The 26,685-nt window shown below is 46.0% G+C and overlaps 1 protein-coding gene across 1 annotated transcript in view; it reads right to left on the bottom strand.

The window, feature by feature from the left end:
* CD99L2 (CD99 molecule like 2) overlaps window positions 1-26,685 on the bottom strand; it is a 91,954-nt gene that overhangs the window by 14,203 nt on the left and 51,066 nt on the right. Inside the window, exons 3-7 of the mRNA XM_059385932.1 lie at window positions 16,394-16,459; window positions 15,588-15,659; window positions 6,243-6,308; window positions 6,030-6,113; window positions 4,379-4,438 (exon numbers count right to left, since the gene is read on the bottom strand). Of these exons, the coding sequence (XP_059241915.1) occupies window positions 4,379-4,438; window positions 6,030-6,113; window positions 6,243-6,308; window positions 15,588-15,659; window positions 16,394-16,459 (348 nt within the window). The remainder of the gene's footprint in view (window positions 1-4,378; window positions 4,439-6,029; window positions 6,114-6,242; window positions 6,309-15,587; window positions 15,660-16,393; window positions 16,460-26,685) is intronic.

The following is a 26,685-nucleotide window of genomic DNA, read 5'->3' as shown; positions in this document are numbered from 1 at the left end:
ATGTGAGCCTGGGCTCGAGGGGAACCAAAGAGAAGATTCCAAATTCAAACGACACTGGGGAGAGGACTTCTGGCATGACTGAGTGAGGAGGTCAACAAATCCTTTCCTCAAAAAGCAACTATAACCCCAGACAATTAGAGGCAGTCAGGACAGGAAACCGATCTAGTTCCGTCGGGAAGAACTGGAGTCTGTGGCCCTCCGCGCAGGGTTGCTCTTACCCCCACCCCCCGCCCCCAAGGTCTTCCAGCAGCTAGTCTGAAGGCAGAGGGGTCGACAGGCTACAAAAGCCAGCAACTGCCCTTCAGCTGCCAGCGGGACCCGTGTGGCTTGGAGCACGGTCACCTAAATGTGGCGATCTCAGTGGCGAGGAAAACAGGGAGAGCCAGTGGCTCCTTTGGCCCAAGCAAGTCACCAGTCACCTACCTTGCCAAGGTTTAAAAAGGAGGTGGGGAGATAAGACAACCACGGGGGGCTTAATAAACCCTCCACAGAGCCTTGCTTGTCCTGACGCCACGCACATGCCCACTAGAGACACTGTGGTATTGGCTGAGTCCAGGAACAAAACCTTACCCTTATGGTCAACTGCTTTTCACCAAAGCAGCCAAGGGAGTTCAGTGGAGAAAGAATAAGGGCATCAGCAAGTGGTGCCACGACTGGGCATCCACATGCAAAAGAATAAAGGTCAACCCCTGTCTCACACCATATACACATTAATTCAAAACAGAGCAGCAAAGACCCAAATGTACAAGCTAAAACTGTAACACTTTTAGAGGACATAGGGAAGAAACCTCCATGACCCTGACTGTTCTTAAACACGAGAACATGATTCATGATTCATAAAAGAAAAAACTCAATAAACTGACCTTTATAAAGAAATAAACATTCAACAAACAATACTATTAAGAAAAGGAAAATACAGCCATAGAACAGGGAGAAGATATTTTCAAAATCATATGCCTGATAAAGGACCTGTACCAAGATTATATAAAGAACTCATAAAAGCAAAAACCCTCATTTGTTTTTTACAAGAGCAAAAAATCTGAATAGACTTCACTGAAGAAGACGTTCAACATCATCTCTCATTAGGGAAACACAAATGGAAAAAAACCACCTATATGCATTTATAAATGTTCGCAGCAGCTTTATGCACAATCGTCAAAAACCAGATGCAACCAAGATGTCCTTCAATAGGTAAACAGCTAAGCAAAAGTGCTCCATCCAGACAGCAGAATACAATTCAATGCTAAAAAGAAATACATTGCCAAGCCATGAAAAGACGTGCAGGCATCTTCAATGCACATCGCTAAGAGAAAGAAGTCCGTTCGCAAAGGCTACACGCTGCCTGATTCCAATTACAGGACATTCAGGAAAAGGCAAAACTAAGTGGAAGGTAAACAGATTCGTGGTTACACTAACAGGAGACAGCTTAGGGCTGGAGAAGGGAGAGTGGCTGAGGACCAGAGAGAAGGACCGAAGAACGCTCGCGGTGACAGGCCGGCTCTGTCCGGTACTTGGGTGGTGGACACGTGACCAAGTGCATCTGTAACGACCCACACAGTTGTCCACCACGAAGAGTGAACTTGAACGTATGTTAGCAAAAGAACGAAAGGAAACATGGACCAGGTGCGCGGGCAAGCTCCGGACTGGATGCGGGCTGTGACAACCGGACGTCGCTGCCGGAGGAACAGGGAAGGAGGGACAGAGGAGCCGACCAAAGGCTGCTCTGTCTGGGAACTGTAAGGGAAAGACTGAGTTCCAACACGAACGCTGAGCTCTCAGCGGCGAAGCTGTTCCTCACAGAGGTACAGGCTGATACCAGAACTGAGCAAGGACACGAATCGCAGACGCGCACTAGGTTTCTCCCGGTCACGGAGAAGCAGGAAAGGGATGCCCAAAGCAAGCCTGGGGCGCCAGATCACAGCACTGGAGAGCACGCATGATTTAGTGGACAACCACGCGCCGCTTGCCTGCTCCTGCCCACTTAAAGGGTAGAAAAGTGGTGCCATCCCACTAAGTCAGGAACACACTCAACACGCAGATCTTTCCTTCTAACAGCGATTGCTTCCAGTGAGGGAGGCAACGATCTACGGAACTGGACGCCTGGGGAGATCTTCCCAGCAGGCAACAGTGTGCAGGAAGAAGGCAATGAGACCAAAAAAGTAGGAGCTGGTCATCAAAGCCAAATACTGCAGGGGCCACAGGGGACAGAGAGCTGGGACCGTCAGGAAGTCACTAAGGACACGGAGATGTGGACCCAGAGGAGACAGAGGACTTGAAATGGATTGGCCTCAAGCTTCTCACTGGTCGAAAATGCTAGGGTACGGAGGCGGCCGGTGGGACCTGTTGACAAGACACTGTCCCTATCACCTACAAGCAAAATATGGGGCGCTCCCGCAAGGCCGACAGAAATGTTTTCTTGATTAAAAAATCTATATAACATAACGCATTATTTCAAAACCAAACTCCAAAAGTATAGTTGAGTCTGGTGTACGAGCCTAAGACCCAAAGTTGGAAAATACGTTAGTGAGGATCGGTTTTTTATGCTGATGGTCATCGCGTATTGAAATAGGATGTTTTTTTTTACCTGCACGCACAGCATTAGCATGTCTGCACAGAGGAGAATATCTGAGAATTTCACCGTGTGCTTCTCATGACCATGTGTGTGTGACCAGGCTCGCGCTTGTATTTTCTGCTGGGACCCCCTTTATTTTCTTTTAATGATGCTTTTAATGACGGAGGGTATAGCTTAACCTAACAATTGGTTATTCTTTAGATGAGAAGTTCAAACATGAGCCTAATTAAAGACTTTCCCAACAGTTCTCCTGACTAAAACATGCACTGCTGATAAGGAAGCCCCCGATGCGCCATTCGCCTTCCATCCAAGTACCCGCTCCCACTCGCTACCGCTACCCGCATCTCACCATCTGGAAATACCATTTGTCACCCAGGAGTAATTGGCCAATTTGCTGGGTTTGCCCTTTAAATGTTCCATGTTCTTCTGACACCTGTGAGTTTCGTTTAGTGGCTTTTAGAACTTTTTACTCAAGATGACATTGTCTGGAAAGGTGTTTTGAAGGACAGATGTGACTACAGTATCCTTTACTCGGAAGAGAACACAGTTCCACAAGAAAGGCACACGGTCCCCGAAAGAATGCTAACGCCACCGCCAGGACCGTGGGGAGCGTAGCAGGGTCCCAAACGGACACACTCCTAACTCGTTCACACATGACCGCGGTAAGTCACGACCACAACCTGCCATAACACGTTGCCGTCACACCGGTCACAACGGTAACAACTCAGCATCATAACTACAAGTTATAGTCACCACATACCATCAAAACAGGCAGCCACCACAAGTAACGATCAGGAATTCCAATCATAACTTATTTTGCACATCCAATCTGGCTGATTCTCTTCATGGTAGGATCAGCTCTTGATGTGTTATTAGGATAAAAGGTTTAAATCTTTGGTGGTTTTGGGGGTAGGGAGAGGGCATGACTAAGAGGGGCTAGCATGAGGGGGGTTCCTTGTGGCGATGAAACAGTTCTGTACTCGGCATCCTGACTGGGTGTGGGCACTGAAATCTGCACCCACGAGGCAACTTCACAGACCCACATGTGTGTGCAGGCACACATGGGTACATGCCAAAGCTGATGCCACGTGCATCGGGTCTCTATGTGACCTAACCACAGCCGGTACCACGGCCAGCTTCCTGGCTTTGACAACATACTACGGTTACAAAAGATCAGTGGCGACCTTCAGGGGACGCTGGGTGGAGAGCACACAGAAATTCTCCTGCATAATTTTTCTGACTTCTTGAGAATTTTAAATCTTTTTTTAAGATTTTTTAAGTAATCTCTATTCCCACAGTGGTGCTCGAACTCACAACCCCAAGATCAAGAGTGGCACAACTCTACAGACTAGGCCAGTCGGGCTCCCTGTGTTCTAAACTATTTTAAACTAAAAAGATATTTTAAAAGATGTCAGACTTCCTACGGGTCTCCTAAAAAATGCTTGTCATGATGAGCTTTGCTCCTCCCAACCCAAGGGTGAGAGGATCCTCAGGTTGGGGGCAGCAGTGGATCTCAGTCACTGGCTCCGACTCGGGATGGACATGCTAGCCACGTGGCCCCTTGTCTTGGGAGCACCAGGGGGACCGCGTGGCTTTTCCAAGTTGGCTTATGAACTGCCCCCCTTCCTTTGAGCTGCGCAGCCCACATGATTCCAAGTGAGCCCTCCGAGTTGCAAGCAGGATGTTTAGAAACGACCTCTTCTATCCCAGATGCTGAGGAAGAAAGGCTCCATTAATCTGGTCACCACGTAATCACGTCTGTAATGAGACTGAGAGGTTCGGACAAAGCAGTGACCCTAACCTCACCTTTGTCAGGTTTGTATTCACCACCGCCTAATATGTCTTCAAGATCCTTGTCTGAAAAACCTGGAGAAAACAAAATAGGAACGTCAATACCACAACACATTTTGCAGGGACAAAAACCGTGTGGTAGTGTTGCCCAACATCCCCAGAAACTGCCTGCCAGTTAAGGATGTCCTTGATGAATACGGTAGGAAATTCTAACAGGGCGCTAAGATCCTCTCCCATTAGACTGCACACCTTGTACAATCGCCCATCACTTAGAGCGTTCAGTGGGACCACGAACAAGGGGACTAGCCCCCCTGTGATTGGGTTATATGAGGTGCCAGAGGTGACGAGATGTTGCGGATGTAATTAAGATCCCAAATCAGTTTGGCTTTGCCTGAATCAAAAAGGTTACCCTTGGCGGGCCTGACTCCAGCTCAGAGTCCAGCTCAGGCCTGACGCCTTCCTGAGCTCAGACACCAGGAGCAACAGAGTTAGCTTTCCTCTCCCAGGCTCTCCCCGGTCTCTGTCTTTCTCCATCAGTTCTACAACCGCAAGGAAATGCACTCTGCCAACCGCCACACGAATGTGGAAGCGAACGCCAGCTCAGAGAAGCCCAGGCCGGGCCGACATCGTGACGTCACGATGTCCCAGCTCCACTGTTCCCGAACTCCTCACTCACCAAAGGAAACTGTGAGTCCATAAGTGGGTGCCGCCTTAACTCGGTAAGCTTGTGATCATTCATTATGAGGTAACAGAAAAGTAACACAAGGGAAGAGAAAACTGGATTCTGGCTTAACCACAGACTACACAACTCTAATGTTCTACGTGAGAAAATGGAAAAGACCTTGAATATTTGGCAGATTTTTTCCTGAAAATGAATGAAATGAGGCTGTCACTGCAAAGAAAACCACTGGCAGGGTCTGTTGCCAATAGTAAGATTTCAAACACAACTTAGAATTTTTAAAAAATCTATATCCACCCTTGTGAGCTCAGCAGCCTCCCACCACTGAAGCCTTGATCGAAGGAGACGGGGTGATGTTAACAAATGAGACGCGGCACTATCTGGAACTTCAAAAGGGCTCGGGACACCAGGATTTCCAAATGACCAATGCACAATATATAAAACCACAAATGGGTAAACATTCCATTGAAAGTCCAAGCAAGTCCTGGAGGGTTAAATGGAATCAAGTATGAAAAGTTCACTGATATGGTCTCAGATGCCACCCTACACTGAAACGGTAAGAAACCGCCACCAGCCGGGTCTGGGTGTCTTAACAACGAAGAATATCTACAACAATGATCTAAAAAGTCAATTAAAACACTCCTTTTCCAACTGCCTATTTATATGAGGCCAGATTTCCTTCATACACTTCGGCCATCACAATCCATTACGATAGAATCTGGAAACAGAGTGAGTCTAGGTCTTTTGCTTCAACACAGAAATGTGCACAAAATGTACACAGAAACAAAAGCCTTTGAAATCCCTGATGATTCTGGGAGTCCAGGGACCAAAACGTTTGTGAACTACTCTTTAGGGTTCTCTCCTACACCTCGAAGTGTTCCCAGCTCAGCCGGGCCCGGGGGCTCTGCGGGTCGCCACGGTGAACGAGCGACGCTCTGGCCAGGGAGCCGCCGTGCGGCCCGGTGCATGTGGCCAGCTCTGACTCACCCCCTCCCCCAGCGCTCGGTTTCCTGCGGCTGTCGTCTCGATCATTCCGGTCATCCAGGGCGTCAGCCAAATCAAAGTCGTCTTCTGCAGTAGGCGCCGAAACATACAAGAGAAAGTCCATCGGTTAAAGCACTGGTAGCTCTTCGGACATCTGCCCCAAAGCGAACTCCGTGGCACCCTTCATTACTGCCCTCCCTAGAGTGGCCGTGTTACCTGCAGGCTTTGGCGGAGCTCGGGTTGTCCCTGGCCTCTTGGTTGTGGTGCCATGGTCCCATCGTGCTAAAATGGAGAAGGGGGACAGCATGGGAACACATTTAGTAACAAAATACAGCAGCCACTTCACAGCTCAGGGATGTCACATCAGGACTATGGTGCCCCTGTCTTAGTCCCTGAGGCCCCTCTAAGGCCTCTGACAACCCCTGTGAGGATGACAGCGGAATGTACAAGGTTTAAACGAGAGACCAGTTCCATTCACTCTCCTTCAGACGACTGGTGGTAAGGCAGACACGGCCCCACAGGGGACCTGAAGATTAATGGGGTGAGGTGTTTAGCCTCGATCTGCAGGATAAAATGGACCCCATGACCCAGGGGGTTCCAGAGTCTGGGCATGACCCGTGGGAGCTTCAGGCCTTGGTTTCCACCACTATCAACCTGGCACCGTAACCATAAATAACACTGCCCAGGGATGGACCGAGATTATGTTCCCAGGAGAGTGTGGGAGTGTATTATGAACTGAAAGTAGTATAATACCAACGGAATAGTTCATATAAGCATGGTTCTTACTCCGTAACTATTGGGTTTTTCAGCACAACCGGACTCCTCTAAAAATACAGACTCCTTTCACAACAATTACATGGCATGACGTGCATGAGTTTTCCAATAATTTATTTTCTTGAGCTTAAAGAATGTGCCACAAACTGTTCTATGACTGCAGGTTGAGGAAGGGAAAGGAAATTTAAAGGAGAAGAAAGGCAAAGACAGGACTCGCTATGGCAAGCGCTGATAGAAGAGCAATATTTGTGGGGGGAAAAAACATCAGTGACTTTTACAGATCAATAAGGTAATCCTCGAACAGCCCAGATAATTTACAATGCATTACTTGTCTTTTCTGGATAAGGCCTTGGGGTTGTCTGTGGATCAAAGGAATGTAAGTCTGAATCTTCTGGAAAGAGTATAAAAATTATAAAAAATACAGTAAGACATGACAGGAGATTTCTAACTAGGTATAAAGGGAGATGTCACATCATGACAAAAGGTCAGTCCACCAAGAACACAGAACAATCCTAGCCAAACAACAGTGTCAAAACACACAGAGAGGAAACTGTTAGAGCTAAAAGGAGTGAGCAACAAGTCCAAAATTAAGCTGGGACTTCAATGCCCCACTGTCAGCACTTGACAGAACTACCAGAATAAAACCCCGCACTGACAGGGAACTGACAACACAATCAACTGAACAGGACGTAGCTGGTGTGACGGGACCTTCCGCTCAGTCGCAGCACAAGTAATTGTTAAAGCATGCAGGGAACTTTCACGAACAGATTGTATCCTGGACCAGAAATCCAACCTCAACAAACTGAAACGGACTGAAATGTGAGACAGGAATCTGTCAAAATCCTAGAGGAGGACACAGTCAGCAAACCTCTTCCACCGCAGCCGCAGCAACTTCTTCCTAGAAACATCGCCAAAGGCAAGGGAAGTAAGGGCAAAAATGAACTATTGCGGCTTCATCAAGATCGTTTTCCTTTTGCACAGCAAAGGAAACTGTCCCCAAAACCAAAGGACAACTGACAGAACGGGAGAAGATATCCACAAATGACATATCAGATAAAGGGCTTGTATCCAAAATCTATAAGGAATTTACCAAACCCAACACCCAAAGAACAAGTAATTCAATCAAGAAATGGGCAGAGGATATGAGCAGACATTTCTCCAAAGGATACATACAGATGGCCAACAGAATGCTCTACATCACTCACCATCAGAGACATACAAATCCAAACCACAGGGAGATATCACCTCACACCAGTCAGAATGGCTAAAATTAACCAGTCAGGAAACGACAGATGCTGGTGAGGATGCGGAGAAAGGGGAACCCTCCTCCACTGTTGGTGGGAATGCAAGCTGGTGCAGCCACTTTGGAAAACAGCATGGAGGGTCCTCGGAAAGTTGAAAATAGAGCTACCCTACGGCCCAGCAATCACACTACCGGGTATTTACCCCAAAGATGCAAATGTAGTTTAAAGAAGGGCTAGGTGCACCCCAATGTTCATAGCAGCAATGGCCACAGTCGCCAAGCTGTGGAAGGAGCCAAGATGCCCTTCAACGGACGAATGGATAAGGAAGATGTGGTCCATATACACTATGGAGTATGATGCCTCCATCAGAAAGGACGAATACCCAACTTTTGCATCAACATGGACGGGACTGGAGGAGATGATGCTGAGTGAAATAAGTCAAGCAGAGAGAGTCCATTATCATATGGTTTCACTCATTTGTGGAGCATAAGGAATAGCACGGAGGACACGGGGAGAAGGAAGGGAAAAATGAAGGTGGGGAAATCGGAGGGGGAGACGAACCATGAGAAACTATGAGCTCTGAGAAACAAACGGAGGGCTTTAGAGGGCAGGAGGGTAGAGGGGTGGGTGACCCTGGTGACGGGTCGTAGGAGGGCACGGACTGCATGGAGCACGTTCTTCATAAACAGTGAATCATGGAACACTACATCAAAAACTAATGATGTACTGTATGGTGACTAACATAGCACAATAAAAAAAAAAAGATGAAAGACAAGCTACAGAGTAGGAGAAAATCCTTAGAAAACACACATATGACTAAGGACTATGTTCAGAATACATGGAGAGTTCTTAAAAATCAGAGTAAAAAATAAACAACCTGATTAGAAAATGGGCAAAAGACATGAAGAGACATCTCACTGAAGAATTGATACAGATGGCCAAGACGCACATACAATTAGGGAAGTGCAAATTAAAATCACAATGAGGTAACACCACAGGCCTAGCAGCAGGACTGCATGAAGGACCGGCAAGGGTGTGGAGAAAGTGGATCACTCCTTCACCACTGGCCGCGATGTGAAATGGTACAAGCACTCTGGGAAACGGGCTGGCAACAGTCTTTAAAAATTAAACCCATGGGGCACCTGGGGGGCTCAGTCATTAGGCATCTGCCTTCAGCTCAGGTCATGATCCTGGGGTCCATATTGGGGTCCTTGCTCGGCGGGGAGTCTGCTTCTCCCCCTCCCACTGCCTGTGTTCCTTCTCTCGCTGTGTCTCTCTTTGTCAAATAAATAAAATCTTTAAAAATACATCAACGGAGCACCTGGGTGGCTCAGTAGTGAAGCGCCTGCCTTCGGCTCAGGTCATGATCCCAGGGTCCTGGGATGGAGCCCCACATCGGGCTCCCTGCTCTGCAGGAAGCCTGCTTCTCCCTCTCCCACTCCCCCTGCTTGTGTTCCCTCTCTCGCTGTGTCTCTCTCTGTCAAATAAATAATTTTTTTCATTTACAAATAAAAATAAATACGAAATAAAACATAAACCTACAACTACCATATGATCCAGCAATCACATTCCTGGTCATTTACCCCACAGAATGGAAAAACTCAAGTTCATACAAAAACCTGCGTATAAATGTTTAATAACCAAAAACTGGCGATGACCTTCATAAACTGTGGTTTATCTACATCATGGAACACTATTTGGGAAGGGAAAGCAACTAACTTTCGATGCCTACAATAGCTTGGATAGATTTTAAGGGAATTATGCTAGTCAAAAAGAAAACCAATCCCCAAACATTACATACTATATGATTCCATTTACACAACATTTCCTAAATTGCCAGATTCTACCAATGAACATAGGTTAGGGGGTGGGGACAGGATGGGGGGTTTCAGAGAGGAAGGTGATAGTGTTCATAAAAGGGCAGCAAGAGAATCTTTACGGTGATGTAAGCGTTCTCCGTGTGGACTGTCGTGGTGGCTACACGCACCCACCCGGGTGACAAACCACACAGAAGTAGAAACACAAACATACACGTGAGTAGAAATTAACCCAGGAAAATGTGCAGGGTTACCACTGGGGAAAGTGGGTAGAGGGTACACACGATGTCTTACACCTTCACGAGCTCACAATTTCGTCCAATAGTTAAAAAAAAATAGTTAAACACTGATTTGAGCATCAAGGTCATTTCTGGGGGAAAAAAATGATCTGATACACAAATGACTGGTGTTCAGGGCCCTGGAATGTCTATTATCGATCTTAAAAACTAAGGAGCAAAGCAGGCAGAAGGGCAGGAAGTAAGAACATCGAGGAGTGAGGTGGGCTACACAAGTCGTTTCCAGAAATAAGCTTATGTTCTTTCCTGATCCTCACGGTTGGTGGCACATTGAAAAATCACACAGAGAGGATATCTTTACAGGACAAACATCCCTGCCTCTTGGAGATGAGGGTATAAAACACAACTTTTCTAGAGGGCCTGGGGTCACTGCTTTTCTGTTCTCACACTGCGCTTCCCTCTTAAAGACCAGAGTCCCATTCTCATCTTTCTAGATCAGTGGATCTGATCTTCCATGGGCAAACTGCCAAGCAGGCCAGTGATCACTACACACCGAAGCTTACAGTGTGGGTTTTGAGGTACTATGGTAAGACTTCGGGGCAGGTTGGCCTGTGGATCAGAAGAGGCCCTTGCCAAGGCTCTGCCAGCCAGGGTGTGCCCCTGACGCTAAACCGCCCCGCGCCAGTGCCTGCAGCAGCAGCATGCCGGGGAAGAGCCGGGACCCCAGGCTCCGGTCCCGTCGGCCCGCTAGCTTTGCAGCAGAACCCTGGACAAGTCCTTCTCATCCGAACAAAGAGAGGAGGACGTGACCATGACCCGGAGCTTTTCCTCATGTAAAGGTGGCTTTAGTGTTTTTTTAAGTTTACTATAAAAGTAATATATGCTCAATATAAAAATAATCCAGTGGTACAGAACTGAAAGAAATTCAAATAGTAGAGTCAGCCTCAAAGGCGCCCTCTGAGGTGGCTACTCAGTCTTTTCAGACGTGCACGCGTGTTTTCACAGAAGCAGATTCTGTTGTGGGACTTGACTCTTGCCATGTCGGTTGCAGAGAGCACTCCCGCTCCCACACTGGCTGCAGCGCACGAGCGCTCAGAACTGTTTCGCCGTGGGGTTTGCATGTTGCGTTCGGTGCTGATGGAGGACACGAGGCAGCTGCCCAGGTGCAGAAGGGCACCTAGAGGGACAATGCTCGGATGCAGAACGGCTCCAAGATTTCAGCAAATCGCCATCCAGAAAGCTAGAACTAATTTACAGGACAACCCACGGAAGCGAAGTTGTGAAGGCAGAGCTTGACACAACAAAGACACCTACAGGGACTTGCTGCTTGCCCCGGCTCCACAGTTAACATGCTCACGGCACAGTCATGGGGAGGAAATCACCCATTTAAGGGAAAACTGATTAAGGTCTGATAACTAGCGCTTGGCCAGTAGTTCTCAAAGAATGTTCCGTGAATCCTTGGGGGGTCCGTGAGGTCATAACCATTTTGATAACCCTCCTCGGGCAGGCTCTGCCCTTTTACCAGGGCTGACATTTTCCCAGTGCTGCGAATGCGAGGGCATGTGCACCGAGTGTCCCCCCCAATGGGAACCAGGGCGGGGAGCACCGAACGGTAGGACGAGGCACTGGATTCTGCAGTCGAGAGAGAACGCCAGTTGCCCTTAATGTCCTAGATGGTGGGCAGAACCCGCGGACGGCTGTGAGCATTCCCGCCCCGCTCCCACCCACGGCCTGAGTAGTCCCAGCCCCAGGAGTGCGGGAGGATCCGCTGTCATTCCCAAGATCAGGCAGCGGCAAAGGGATTCCCACAGCTCTAATTCGGATGCCAGTCAGCAGGACCGAGTCCCTCCCTCGAAAGGGACAGCGTCCCGCGGGATTCTCACTCCACCGGGCGCTAAGCCTGAGCTTCCCCGCGTGGACACTAAAGGGAGGCGGTGCACCTTCTCGCGCAGACCCCGGAGCAATGGCCATGAGCTCTACAGCTGCACAGAAGTGAATTCTGCCAACAGAACCAAGCTCGCCACTAGGTCACCTCGCACGGGAAAAGGGACCGTGCAGATGCAATGAAGCTCAAGTCCTCGAGATGAAAAGATTATCCTGGAACATCCTGGCAGGCCCAAGGGGTGGGGAGAGAGACAGGCAGGAGATGGGGGGAGGAGAGGTGAGGAGGGAAGCAGGGGTGAGAGTGAGGGAGACACTGGAAGAGGCTACTTTGCTGGCTCTGAGGATCGGGGAAGGGGCGGCTGGCCGAGGCGGGGAAGGGCACGGAAGCAGATTTCTCCCCAGAGCCTCACGCAGGAACGCAGCTCTCTCCGGACCTTTCATTTTGATCCAGCAAAACCCAAATCGAGTTTCTGACCCCCAGGACTCGTAACGTGACGCATCTGGGTTGTTTTAAAGCCCGCACACCGCTGTCATTTGCTCCAGCAGCGAAAAGAAACTGTAGCCTTCAGGAGCAGGGTTCAGCACTGCCGTAATAAAGACCTAGACGCGGAACAGACAACGGCTGGAAGGACTTCTGCGCAGTCATGCCCTAACCCTGACGGAAATCGCCGGGGCTGCCTCGAACAGCCGGTGAGCAGAAATACGGATCTTAACAGCTAGTGCCGGCTAGCGAGCACTCGGGAAGATGGCAAGAACGTGGTGGAGAAGACGCACAGCATACCAGGGAGTCCTTAAAGCATCGCGAAGTCTGTGGATGGGAACCGGGATGTTAAGGGTGAGGAGCGCGCTACGGGCGCGGGCGGAGAGAAGATCCTTATGAGGTGGCAGAAAACTTGGCTGAATGACGCATCCTGTGGTTATGTGGAAAGCAGAACTTGTAAATAACGAACTTGGAAAGGCCAGCTGAGGAGATTTAAAAAAAAAAAAAAAAAAGTGTTAAGGGTTTGGCTTCCTTTCCTCCTGCTGCCCGGAGTCCAATGCAAGAGAACGACAGGACTGAAGGCAGAACTCCCCAGCGCACAGTCAGCAGCATGGAAGGGCTGGGAAGGTTCTATCCTAACCCGACTGCAAAGAGTGCTATAGAATTCACTGCCAAGAGGGCACGCTCTGAAGAGAAAGCCAACGGCATGGCTGGCCAACCTTTTAGTAGGGCCTTGGAGGGCTCAGAAGGTCAGAGTTTTAGTCACACACAAGGCTCTTTGAAGAGATTATACATATCAGGCGCCTCAGTGGAAAGATCTATGAAGGAGCCTCTTGTCCAAAGGAGCAATCTCCGTGACACACACGGGAAATCTGCAAGGTTCTGGAGCATTTACAGCAGCAGGAACACGGGCGGCTTGGAAGTAAGAGGGACAGACAGAGAACAAAATCAAAGAAGGTTCTTAGCCTCCCAAAATGCTATAGGCAGAAACTAGGCCAACAGAACAACTCGGCTGCAAACCTGTGCTATTCTTTGTGACAAGGGAAGGATGAGCCGAGGACAGAGCTGCGAGCCGAGTGCACAGCTGGGAACCACCGCAAATGTCCCCGGGCCTGGAACCTCATGCACTTCGCCCAGCTGGATTTCGAAATTGCTGGAAACTGGTAAAATTCTCATGCCTTACATTTTCTCCCTTTTTTCAAGATTTGTCAATTTATCTGAGAGAGCGCATGTGAGCGAGTGGGGGACACTGCCTCATTTTCTCACTTCTGTAAACGGAATGTCTGTAACTGCTGTTTCCCACCCCTCTATCGTATCTGGGGGATCAACTTGTTTCTGGAGTTTCACAGGTGTATATACGGAGGACTACAGGCCTTACCTACCCCTGATTTAGATCATTTAGGTGATATTTGGGACATTTGTGCTGATGAAATTAAGATTTTGGAATCTGAGTTGATGATGTAATGAGCTGAAACTTTTGAAGCAGCTGAGACAGACTGAATGTCTCTTGCAAGTGGGAGGGATACGAGTATTTGTGAGCCAGAGGGCAGACGTGGTAGAAATGCAAAGCTCCCCTTACAAAGACGGGAGTGTCCTAATTCTAAGAACCTGAGAATACATTACCTCACACGTGGCGAAAGGTTTTACATTGTTTTTTAAAGAATACTGAGATGGGGAGACTATCCAGGATTATCTGGATGGGTTCGATGCGATCACAATGGTCTTTGAGACAGAGAGAGAGTGTGTGTGTGAGTCAGGGACGCCTGGGTGGCTCAGTGAGTCAATCATCTGCCTTTGGCTCAAGTCATGATCTCAGGGTCCTGGGATTGAGCCCCAGGTCAGGCTCCCTGCTCCCCGGGGAGTCTGCTTCTCTCTCCGCCTGCCACTCCCCACCCCCTGCTCATGTACTCTCTCTCTCTCTCTCTCTCTCTCTCTCTCTGACCAATAAATAAATAAAATCTTTTAAAAAAAGAGAGAGAAAGACCTGAAGATGCTATACTACACTGCTGGCTCTGAAGATGGAGAGAAAGGACCATGAGCCAAAAGGCAAGGAAACCAACAGGAGGGACACAGCTATGCTGATACTGACTTTAGCTCAATGACAGCCATTTCAGATTTCTGACCTCAAGGAATATAAAACACAGGTGTTGGTTAGTGACCGACTTTGTGGTAATTCATTACTGCAGTGATGGAAAACGAACCCAGCCTCAGACCTCACATGAGCCCCCAGCCCTGGCGGACAGCCCACCTGCAGCTCCGCAGAAAACACGGAGTGGAGGACCCTGCCAAACAGAACCCAAACTCCTGACCCGGGGTGGGTGTGTAAGAGAACACACTGGAATCGCTCTAACATGTGACAAAACTGTGTACGCCTCAACACACATGCAAGGACGGATAAACCTTGGGAGTTGGAACGAGTGTATCGATCAATGGTTGTGGTATTGCAGTACAATTTGCAACACGCTACCACTGGAAAAAACTGCATGAACAACCCACAACAACATACAGACTCTTCCACCAAGATGTCTTAGAAATTCTCAAAAATGTACACAAAGGTGGAGCGCCTGGGTGGCTCAGTAGGTTAGGCCTCTGCCTTCGGCTCAGGTCATGATCTCGCGGTCCTGGGATCGAGCCCCGCATCGGGCTCTCTGCTCAGCGGGGAGCCTGCTTCCCTCTCTCTCTCTGCCTGCTTCTTGGCCTATTTGTGATCTCTCTCTGTCAAATAAATAAGTAAAATCTTAAAAAAAAAAAGTACATAAAGGTCTTGTCACGTAATTGTTTTTGTCTTGCCAAGCAGTTATCATAAAAAATATGTTGTTTGTTAACAGATATGACACTTTATTATTGTTCATTTTAAATAAATAAATATTTTAAGATTTGTTTTCTTTTACATTCAAAGATGAGAAATACTGCTAGACGTGACCCACGAACACAAAAGCCCTCGCGATCCTCAACGATGCTGGGAGTCCTGAGACCAAAAAGTTTGAGAACTACTATTTTAGCGTTCTATGCCTTGAAGCACCCTGAGTCCTAGGGGAGCGCTGCGGGCTGTTGTAGTTAATGAGCTACTACAAGGTTCGGGGAGCTGCTGTGCCGGCCAGTGCTTCCAACCAGCTCCGACTTACCTCCTCCCCCCGTGCTCGGTTTCCTGCGGCCGTCGTCTGGGTCATCCAAAGCATCGGCCAAGCCAAACGCACCTTCGGTGAGCATCAAAACACAAAGGAAACAGCCAACTGATTAACAACTGGTACAAGAGTCTGAAAAACGCAAAACACTCCTGGGTTCGACTGATCGACACAATTGGTGAGTTCAGACAAAGAAGTTTAAGTTGGGCTCCGACTCCCACAGACACTGGTAATGAAAATACCAACAGATGAATCGAGTTGCTGCTCTCTCTTTGCACTGTGTTACCATCTTCTCAACTAATTTCTATTTCTGTGTATGCTGTGTATGCAAACAGACCATTTTAACTGTCTACTCACTGATTACATGCACTGACTCAAGATTCAAAACCAAGTGCAGAGTCCACAGACCAGACAAACAGGGAGGCTGCATGGTCACAAAGAAGCCCTTTGAGAGTGGAAATGTGAAGACATGAGTGCAAATCACAGAGCAGGGGTAACTCTCTCTTCGGTCATGACTGCCTCTCCAGAAGAATGGTAGCCATCCACTTCCAGAAACACGGTAGCATGCTCAGAAAGTACTAGTAACAAGTTCCCAGATGGGAGCAATGACTGTGCCCCCACCCCAAGGTGAGGTTTACTTTTTTGTTTTGCTCACATGAGTGAGGATGTCTGAATAGTAAAGTGGCCCATCTGGTGAAAGCTGAAACAACTCCAAGAAAAAGTCACGCAGAAGCACCAGGTTCCAAAATCCTTCCCTGAAAGAGGACACTGGAATATAAATGTTCTCCTCAGAGGGGCCATATTACCTGCAGGCTTTGGCGGAGCTCGGGTTGTCCCTGGCCTCTTGGTTGTGGTGCCATGGTCCCGTCGTGCTAAAATGGAGAAGGGGGACAGCATGGGAACACATTTAGTAACAAAATACAGCAGCCACTTCACAGCTCAGGGATGTCACATCAGGACTATGGTGCCCCTGTCTTAGTCCCTGAGGCCCCTCTAAGGCCTCTGACAACCCCTGTGAGGATGACAGCGGAATGTACAAGGTTTAAACGAGAGACCAGTTCCATTCACTCTCCTTCAGACGACTGAAGGACCTGAAGATTAATGGGGTGAGGTGTTCAGCCTCGATCTGCAGGATAAAACGGACCCCATGGCCCTGGGGGTTCCAGAGTCTGGGCACGACCCGTGGGAGCTTCAGGCCTTGGTTTCCACCACTATCAACCTGGCACCGTAACCATAAATAACACTGCCCAGGGATGGACCGAGATTATGTTCCCAAGAGAGTGTGGGAGTGTATTATGAACTGAAAGTAGTATAATACTGACAAAATATTTTATATAAGCATGGTTCTTACTCCGTAACTATTGGGTTTTTCAGCACAACCGGACTCCTCTAAAAATACAGACTCCTTTCACTCCTATCACACAGCATACTATGTAACGGTTTTCTAATAGTTTCTTTCCTTAGACATCAAGACTTTAGTGTAACTGTTCCTACTATTAGAAGTAGTAAAGGAAATTTAAGAGCAAAAGTAGAAAATGGTTGAAAGTAAAAAGACGGGTAAAAGTATGATACAAACAGCAACTGTGAGAGAGGCGGAGGAGCTATGGCACCACCAGATAAAACACACGTCAAGAAAAACATGGTTACAAGAGTCAAAGAATGACAGTTTGTAATCATGAACAGATAAATGCAGCAGGAAGATAAAATTTTAAATGTACATGAACCCAGTAACCAAGCCCCAAAATACAAGCAGCAATAAATAAATAAATAAATAAATAAATAAAAAGGCAAAAATCAAAGAATAGGTAATTTGACAATAATAGTTGTAGATTTCAATACCATCCTTTCAATCATAGATAGAACAGTTTGACAGAAAATCAGAAAGGAAGACTTGAAATAATGGGTCAAAGAAGAAATCACAGGGCAAATTATTAAATACCTTGAGGTGAATGAAAAAGAAAGAAAACATACCAAAACTTATGTGTTACTGTGAAAGCAGTGCTGGAGGGGAAATTTCTAGCTGTAAACATTGACATTTTTAAAAGTCTCAGATCAACGACCTAGCCTTTCACATCAAAATATTAAATAGGGGCCCTGGGTGGCTCGGTCATTTAAGGGTCCAACTCTTGATTTCAGCTCAGGTCATGATCTCGGGGTCAGAAGACTGAGCCCCGCATTGGGCACCACACTCAGTGTGGAGTCCGCTTGAGATTCTGTCTCTCCTTCTCCCTCTGCGTGCGCTCTCTGTCTCTCTCTATCTCAAATAAATGAATAAAAGCTTTAAAAAAAATTAGATAAAGAGTAAACTAAACCTACGCGTCAAGCAGAAGAAAATAAAAATTGGAGCATAAATAATTGCAATAGAGAATATAAAAAAGAGAAAAAACAAATCCAAAAATTTGATTCTTTTGACAAAACTGACAAACTGTTAACAGACCAACCCAAGACAAAAAGAAAGAAGACCCAAATTACTAAATTCAAGAATGAAGGAGAGGACATTACTACCAACTGTACAGGAATAAAAAGAATAAAGGAACACTATGAAAAATTATATTACAATAAATTAGATAACCTGGATGAAATGGACAAATTCTTATACACAAACCACCAAAACTGACTCAAGAAGAAACAGAAAATCTGACTAGACCTACAAATAAACAAAGTGAATCAGGATTTAACAACTTCCCAGAAAGAAAATCCCAGGACCAGAAGTCCTCATTGGTGATTTCTACCAAATATTTAAAGAAAAATGAGCACCGGGTAGTATACTGAACTGATAAATCATTGAACATTGTATTAAAAACCAATGATATACTATACCTTGACTAAGTGAATCTAAGGAAAAAGAAATAATGAAAAATCAGTCAATCCTTCTTAAAGTCTTCCCAAAAACAGAGGACAGAATACTTCTTAAGTCACTCTGTGAAGCCAGTAGTACCTTATACTAAAGCCACCACAAGATAACTAAATAATAAATTCACCACAGACCTTTAACCCTTATGGACAGAGACACAAAATCCTCAACAAATCACTAGCAAATCAAATCCAGAAGCATACTAGGGCTATAAAACATGGCAAAGTAAGATTCATTCCAGAAATGCAAGGGTAACTCAATATAAGAAAAACCAATCACTAAAATACCCAAAACTAATAGAACAAAGGGAAATAAAGCACTTGATCATCTCACCTAGACAGACTGTGAAGAATGAAATAAAACTATTTCTAGTCAACGATGACATGACCCTACATACAGAAAACCCTAACAACCCAGACCTATCCCCCACCAAAAGAAAAACAAAAAGAAAAAAAAAAAAAAAAAAAAACTTCTTAGAGATAATAAGCCCAGCAAAGCTGCTGGACACAAGATCCATACACAAAACTCAAAGTGATTTCACTATAAAGCATTAAAAGAATAAAACTTTTAGAGATAAGTTTAACAAAGGATGTGTAAAGATTTGTACACTAAAAGCCACAAAACAGTGTTGAAACCATAATGAGTCTAAGCAGAACACTCCATTGTCACAGAAGACTTGCTACGGTTAAGATGGCAATATGACACAAATCAACCTACAGATTCTATGCAATCTCTGCCAAAATTTCAACTGCCCTTTTTTTTTTTTTTACAGAAATGGATAAACTGATCCTAAAATTCAGATGGAATTACATGGGGGCCCAAAGAGCCAAAAGAACGGGAAAAATAAAATTAGAAGAGTCACACTACAAACCTAGAGTAATCAAACCTGTGTGATACTGGCATTAAGTGTGTGTGTGTGTATGTGTGTGAGATATATATACATATATATCAAGAATATGTGTGGGCGCCTGGATGGCTCAGTGGGTTAAGCCGCTGCCTTCGGCTCGGGTCATGATCTCAGGGTCCTGGGATCGAGTCCCGTATCGGGTTCTCTGCTCAGCGGGGAGCCTGCTTGCCTCTCTCTCTCTGCCTGCCTCTCTGCCTCCTTGTGATCTCTGCCTGTCAAATACATAAATAAATAAATCTTTAAAAGAATGTGTGTGTGTGTGTGTGTGTGTGTGTGTGTACACACATCAATGTCACAGTATTGAGATTTCAGAAAGCACCCACATATTTATGGCCATTGATTTTCAAGAGGGTGCCAAGACCATTCAGTGGTGGAAAAGAATGGTCTTTTTGATAAATGTTGCTGGGACAACTGGATATCCACATGCAGAAGAAGGAGGTTGGCTATATACAAAATTACCGCAAAACAGATCAATCTGGCCACAAATTTTTTTTATTTTTTATTATTTTTTTTAAGATTTTAAGGCCACAAATTTTCAGAGATGACACCAAAGGCATGAGAAACAAAAGAAAAAGGGTAAATTAAACTTCATCAAAACTGAAAACCTCCGTGAATCTAAGTACATTTTCAAAAACTGAAAAGATAACCTACAAAATGAGAGAAAATATTTGTAAATAGTATCTGATGAAACTCTGGCATTCGGTATGTATGAAGACCTCCTCAGTCACCAGGGAAACACAAATAAAAACGACAATGAGGTTCTACTTCATCCCTACTGGAAGGGCTATAATTTTTTTTTAATTGGAAAATAAAGACATGAACATAAAGCTGGAACCAAAAAACCCTTAGGGAAAAAACAGGAAAAAAATTGACATCAGACCTAACAGCGATTTCTTGGATGTGATACCCAAAGTACAGGGAACAAAAGCAGAAACAGACAAGCGCGACCGTATCAAACCAAAAGGCTTCTGCACAGCAAAGCAAACAGTCAACAAAATGAAAAGGCAATGTATGGAATGAGAGAAAATATTTGCAGATCATATATCTGATAAGGGGTTCATATACAAAATACGTAAGGAAATCCTACAACTCTGTAGCAAAGCAACAAGTAATCTGGTTAGAAAATGGGCAAAGGACTTAGCTAGTTCTCCAAAGAAATGGAGGTATATGAAAAGATGAGCTCGTCATCACTAATCATCAGGAAAACCCAAATCAAAATGAGAGACCACCTCAGCTGTTAAGATGATTATTATTTAAAAACACACACAAAAGGGAATAGGCTGGTAAGGTTGTGGGGAAAGGGGAACCCTTGCACACTGTTGGAGGGAACATAAAAAGGTACAGCCAGCATGGAAACAGTATGGTGCTTCCTCAAAAAAAGACAAAAATAGGACTACCGCTGGATCGAGCAACACTACTTCTGGGCTTCTATCTGCAAGAAATGAAATCAGGATCTCAGGCATCTGCACATCCATGTTCATCGCAACCTTATTCTCAATAGCTGTGAGAAAGCAGCCGTCAGCCGATGAATGAGCAAAGCGTGGTGTATCCATACAACGGCACAGCGGTCATAAAGAGAACGAAGCACCAATATGCTGGCTATACGGTGGGTGAGCCTCCGAGACATGCTGCTAAATGAACGACAAAACGTCACGTATTATATGATGGCATTTACACGAAATACCCAGAGTAGATAAATCAACTGGTAAAGAAAGTACATTGGTGACTGTCTGGGGCAAGGGGAGAGGGGATGGAGGACAAGGGGTTTTACTTTGGAGGGATGGAGATGTGTGGGGACCGGATAGACACGGTGGTTGCCCAACGCTGTGCATGTGTTCAAACAGCCGATTTTAGGTTTTGTGAATTTTACTTCAGTACTTTTTTAAACAAAGAGGGATCGGTGGGAAAGGAGATCATGTCCACGACTACAGGTTTAGTCCACCATCATTCAGGACATCTGGAAGCTGAGGCAATGGCAAGTCTTTCCCTTAAAGCAAGCACGCCTGCCGCCTCCTTGGGAAGGCTTCTGGGGCACCAACGCGCCTCAGTGTGAAGACCACACCAGGGGGTGGCTTGATGAGAGGACCACGTGTGAGGACCTACCGTCATCACACATACACTTTTTAATCCAGCTCATCAACAGTTTGGAGAGGATTTCAGGTCTATAATTTCCATTTGACTTTAAGCTGTAAAATTTAAAAGGAGGCTCTGTGTATCTATCTTGTGGCGATACATTACTGGAACTGTTATTTGAGCAATTCTCATGAAAGCAATGGTCACTTATGTATTAGTACTTTCTTTTTCTTTTTTTCTTCTTCTTCTTTTTTAAATTTTTATTCACTTTTTTTTTCTTTCCAGTGTCCCAGCATTCACTGCCTATGCACCACACCCAGCGCTCCATGCTATATGTGCCAGCCTTATGTAATAGTACTTTAAAATCCGCAGCACTCAAACAGCTCACGGAAAGACATTTCTTCTTCCAGACTTTTTTTAAGTCAACTGGCCAAGGACATAATAAGGGTTTCTTTCTGGACTCTCGTTCTATTTGATTGACCCAGTACCACGCAGTCGTGATCATTATAGCTCTGTGGAGTTCTGCCCAAGTACACGGTTTCTGGAGAAGTGTGGTTTCTCTGAAAATCTGCAGGTGCCATTTCAAGAGCTCGTTCCTTACCACATGTGCCCGCGGCTCTGTCACAGCCCGAGCCTGCGAGGATGTAGAATGTTAGCGTGGATTTGTATGATTTTTAAGATACTATTAACTACAGATTTTCCTGTCGTGAACCTTTAAATGGGATTTATTATCCATAATTGAGAGGAGGAAAGTCTAGATACTTATCAAGGAATTAGAACAGTAGGTCAACTTCATGAAAGCAGTGAGCTCCTAAAATAAAGAAACCTATTTCTGTGAAGCTTTTCTCAAAATGACAAACTTAGAAGAGCATCTCTGTTGCTCAGCACTCCGGCCAGAGGGTTTCTTTTTAACATGCGCCTATGACAACACAGTAAACAACACTGGCCACGTTCCCCCAAGGGGGCTTAATGATGGCGTCCGTGGCCTTCCGAGGAAAGGGGAAACTCATAAGCTTTCTAGGGCAGGGGCGCCTGGGTGGCTTAGTCAGTTAAGCAAGCAACTCTTAACTTCAGCTCAGGTCATGATCTCAAGGTCCTGGGATCAAGCCCTGTGTTGGGCTCTAACCCTGCTCAGCAGGGAGTCTGCTTCAGAGTCTCTCCCTTTGCCCTCCCCTCCTTCAAATAAATAACTAAGAAAGAAAGAAAGAAAGAAAGAAAGAAAGAAAGAAAGAAAGAAAGAAAGAAAGAAAGAAAAGAAAAGAAAAGAAGCTGCATAGGGCAAAGGCAGAAGTGTGCTCCCTGTGAGATGAGCGCACACACTGCGAAAGGAAGAGGAGGAGGGAAAAGGGGTGGAGACGGAAAGACGGGGGGAGAAGGGACGGAGAAGCAGTTCTGAAAGCAACGGGTGACCTTGAAAATACTGTGCTCAGTAACAGAAGCCACACGTGAAGTCCACGTTATATGACTCCATTTATATGAGATATCTGTAAGAGGGAAATCAGGGGACTGACAGCTGAAGGGTACAGTTTCTTTTTGAGATGATGAAAATGTTCTAAAATGGACTGTAGTGGGGGTGCCTGGGTGGCTCAGTGGGTTAAGCCTCTGCCTACGGCTTAGGTCATGATCTCGGGGTCCTGGGATCGAGCCCCACATTGGGCTCCCCGCTCAGTGGAGAGTTGTCTTCTCCCTCTGCCTCTGCCCCTCCCCCTGCTTGTGCTCACTGTCAAAGTCTTTAAAAGCAAAATCAAATGGACTGTAGTGATAATTGCACAACCCTGTAAATGTACTAAAAGCCACTGGACTGCACACTTTAAAATAGGTGAATTACAGTATGTGAATTACAGCTCAATAACTCAGCTTTCAAAATACTACTCCAGAAGCTTTGCCTTGTGCTTAGACTAGAAGCCCTATATGATCCAGCACCCTCCACACTCTAGTCACACAGGCCACCTTCTGAGTCCCAGAGACAGCTCAGTCCTCTTCTGTCTCAGGACTCGTACACCTGATCTTTTGGCCTTGACAGCACTTCCTCCACTCCTTGCGGGTCACCTCTCATCAGTGAGGCCTTTTCCACTTCATCTAAACTACCACCACTTGCCACCTCCTCGGGCCCTCCCTACCCTGTCAACTGGTTGTAGTTGTTCCAGAGTACTCAGTGAGATCTGACATTATTTCATGCACTGTGTATCTTCAGAGAAAATGACATCACGAGCCCAGGCCTAACCCCTACAGTATGCCCAGCACCTGGAACGGTGCCTGGCAGCAAGCAGGTACTCAAACACTGCTGACTGATGAATGAAGGTCACTGACAATACCCTGACCTAGGAGGTTCCGGGATTGTTTACACAAGAAACGTACAAGATACAAACCAAAACATTCTCCGCCAGAAAATGTAATTGAGCCAAGGAGAAATCAACAAGTCTATCTCTCTGAATCTCAGTAGCATGAAATGTAAGCTAAGACAGAAAAAAAAAAAAGTGATGAGCTACTGGGGAATGTTATTCAACCAAAGACACCACGTGCTGGTGCTCCTACGGGTCCCGGGCACACTGGCTGACGGGTGCTGATGAAGATCGGGTGAGGTCTGCCTTCTCCCGGAGAAGGGATGTAAGTATTTAGAAGTCCCCCATTAGGAAAGTAACAAATTTCCTAACTGGGGGGTCTTTATATTTAGGTTTTTGGTATTTTTGGTCATGTTTGTTTGGGGAGATGTTACATGATTTCATTAAAACCATCACTGCTAATAAACTAAGTGTCCTTCCCCCGGGAATCCGAAAGGCCACCTGCATGTACAGGACGTGAGCACACGCAGGAAAAACCTGAGAATACTCTAAGCTCTCACCTCACAACATACATGAAAACGAACTCCTTTTTTTTTAAAAAAAAAAAAATATTTTATTTATTTTTTTGACAGACAGAGATGACAAGTAGACAGAGAGGCAGGCAGAGGGAGAGAGGAGGAAGCAGGCTCCCTGCTGAGCAGAGAGGACCCTGGGATCACGACCCAAGCCAAAGGCAGAGGCTTAACCCACTGAGCCACCCAGGTGCCCCTGAAAATGAACTTCTATGAGATTTCTGGTTTCAGGTTTATCATCCAGTTTAAGTTAATTTTTTTTTATAAGGTGTGAGGCAAGGGTCCAACTTCATTTTTTGGCAACTGGATATGCAGCTGTCCCAGCACCGTTTATTCAAGAGATTATTCCTTCCCCATTGGGCAGTCCTGGCATCTTTGTCAAAAGTCAACTGGCCATAGATATAATGGTTTATTTCTAGACTCTGCAATTCTATTCCACTGAACTCCAGGTCTCTTCATACTGGTGCCACACCACCTCGATCACTGCAGGTTTGTAGTAAGTTCTGAAATTAGGAAGTGTGAGTCCTCCAACTTTTTCTTTTTTTCAAGATTAGTTTGGAATTTTTTTTTTTAATTTACAGAGAGAGAGAGAGACAGAGCATGAATGAGCATGGGGCGGGGGGTGGGCGGGGAGAGAATCTTAAGCAGGCTCGATACCACACCCAGCATGGAACCTGATGTGGGGCTCGATCTCATGACCCTGAGATCATGACCTGAGCTGAAATCAAGGGTTGGATGCTTAACCTACCAAGCCACGCAGGTGCTCCAAGACAATTTCGCAATTTGGGGTCCCCTGAATTTCGTATTAATTTTAGAATCAGCTTGTCTGTTTCTATAAAAACTCTAGCTGGGATTTTGACAAGAATTGCTTTCAATCTGTTGGCCAGTTTATGTAAGCATGCATTCCTCATGTAGCCTTGCCTGATACCAGAAACTCAGCCAGAGTCGAATCAAGGAACAATATAATGGCCGACACTCACTGAGCACTGAACTTGTGCCAGTCCTGTGCTGAGCACTTTACACGGGCCAACTCACCTAATCCTTCCAATAATCCTAGGAAGTAGGGCTTATTATTAACCTCACGTAAGACACAAGGAAATGGAGGCACAGAGAAGTCAGGAGACTCACCAAAGGTGGCAGGAAGTAGCAGAGGCGGGGTTCGGACACAAGAAGTCTGGCTCCAGAGCCCCTGCCTTTCTCAATCCAGAATACACAGAGACTCCTCAAACCAATAAGAAAAAGACAAGAAAACCAGCAGAAAAAAATGGGGAAGGGATATGAATAGATAATTCACCAAAGAGGAAAATACAAATGGCCAATAAATATATGAAATGATGTTCCATCTCACTATAATAAGGAAAATGCATAATAAAGCAATAAGATATTTTGTCCATCATATTGGTAAAATGCCTTTGATTAATAAAATCTGGTTGATGTGCAGATCTGGAAGAAAAGGAACTGAACGGTATTCAGTGAATATATAATGGTATATTCATTTTGGAAACAGTTTGGCAGAATCTAGTAAAACAGAAAATACATACACCCTTCAGCCTGATAGTCCCACTGACCTTATACACAAAAGATATGGACAAAATGTTCACTGAAGCCCTATTTGTAATTATGCAAAATGAAAGCAAATCACACATCGGCCAATAAGGAAAGGGCAGCACTGGACACGGCCAGAGCCACGTCACTGGGATGCCAGCTCCACGAAGCCCAAGGTTACGTGTGAAGTATAGATATAATGATGTGGTCCCACAGTGGCCCCGCAAATACATAGTGGAGTCCTAATCCGCAGATGCCACAAACGGGAACCCTATTTGGAAAAACGCTCTTTGCAGATGTCACGAAGGGCACCTGCGAGGAGAGCGCGCCGCATTGTCCCAGTGGGCTCCGGATCCAACAAACAGAACCCCCAGAAGAGAAGAAGGGAAGACAACACCACACAAAGGAGGAGGCAGAGACCAGAGTGAGGCAGCTACAAGCCACCACAGGTGTGCCCAGCCAGGAAGCTTCCTGCGCTCAAGCCTTCAGAGGGAGCGTGGCCCCGCCGACACCTTCATTTTGGACCCCAGGCCTCCAGATCGGTGAGAGAACACAGTTCGGTGGGTTTAAGCCTGCCAGTTCATCAAACTTAGATAACACTCACTCAAGTCTTCAATACTTACTAAATGCAAACAAGGTTGTTTGTTGTTGTTTAGTTACATGCGTAACTAAAATAAAAAGCCTCACACATCATGTAAAACAAAAACACCAATCTATGTGTACGGATGAACGTAACAGCACAGAAAATCACCTGGGACCAACATATTCCAGAAGGACCCAGCAGTTTCCTCCTGGGATGGGAAGGACAATAGTAGGATGGGGAGGGTCACAGAAAATCTCGGTTTTACTTTCTAATGTTCACACT

The sequence above is a fragment of the Mustela nigripes genome, chromosome X (genome assembly GCF_022355385.1).
Source record: "Mustela nigripes isolate SB6536 chromosome X, MUSNIG.SB6536, whole genome shotgun sequence".
In the NCBI taxonomy this organism is placed as follows: Eukaryota; Metazoa; Chordata; class Mammalia; order Carnivora; family Mustelidae; genus Mustela; species Mustela nigripes.
This window is presented reverse-complemented; position numbering and strand designations above follow the sequence as displayed.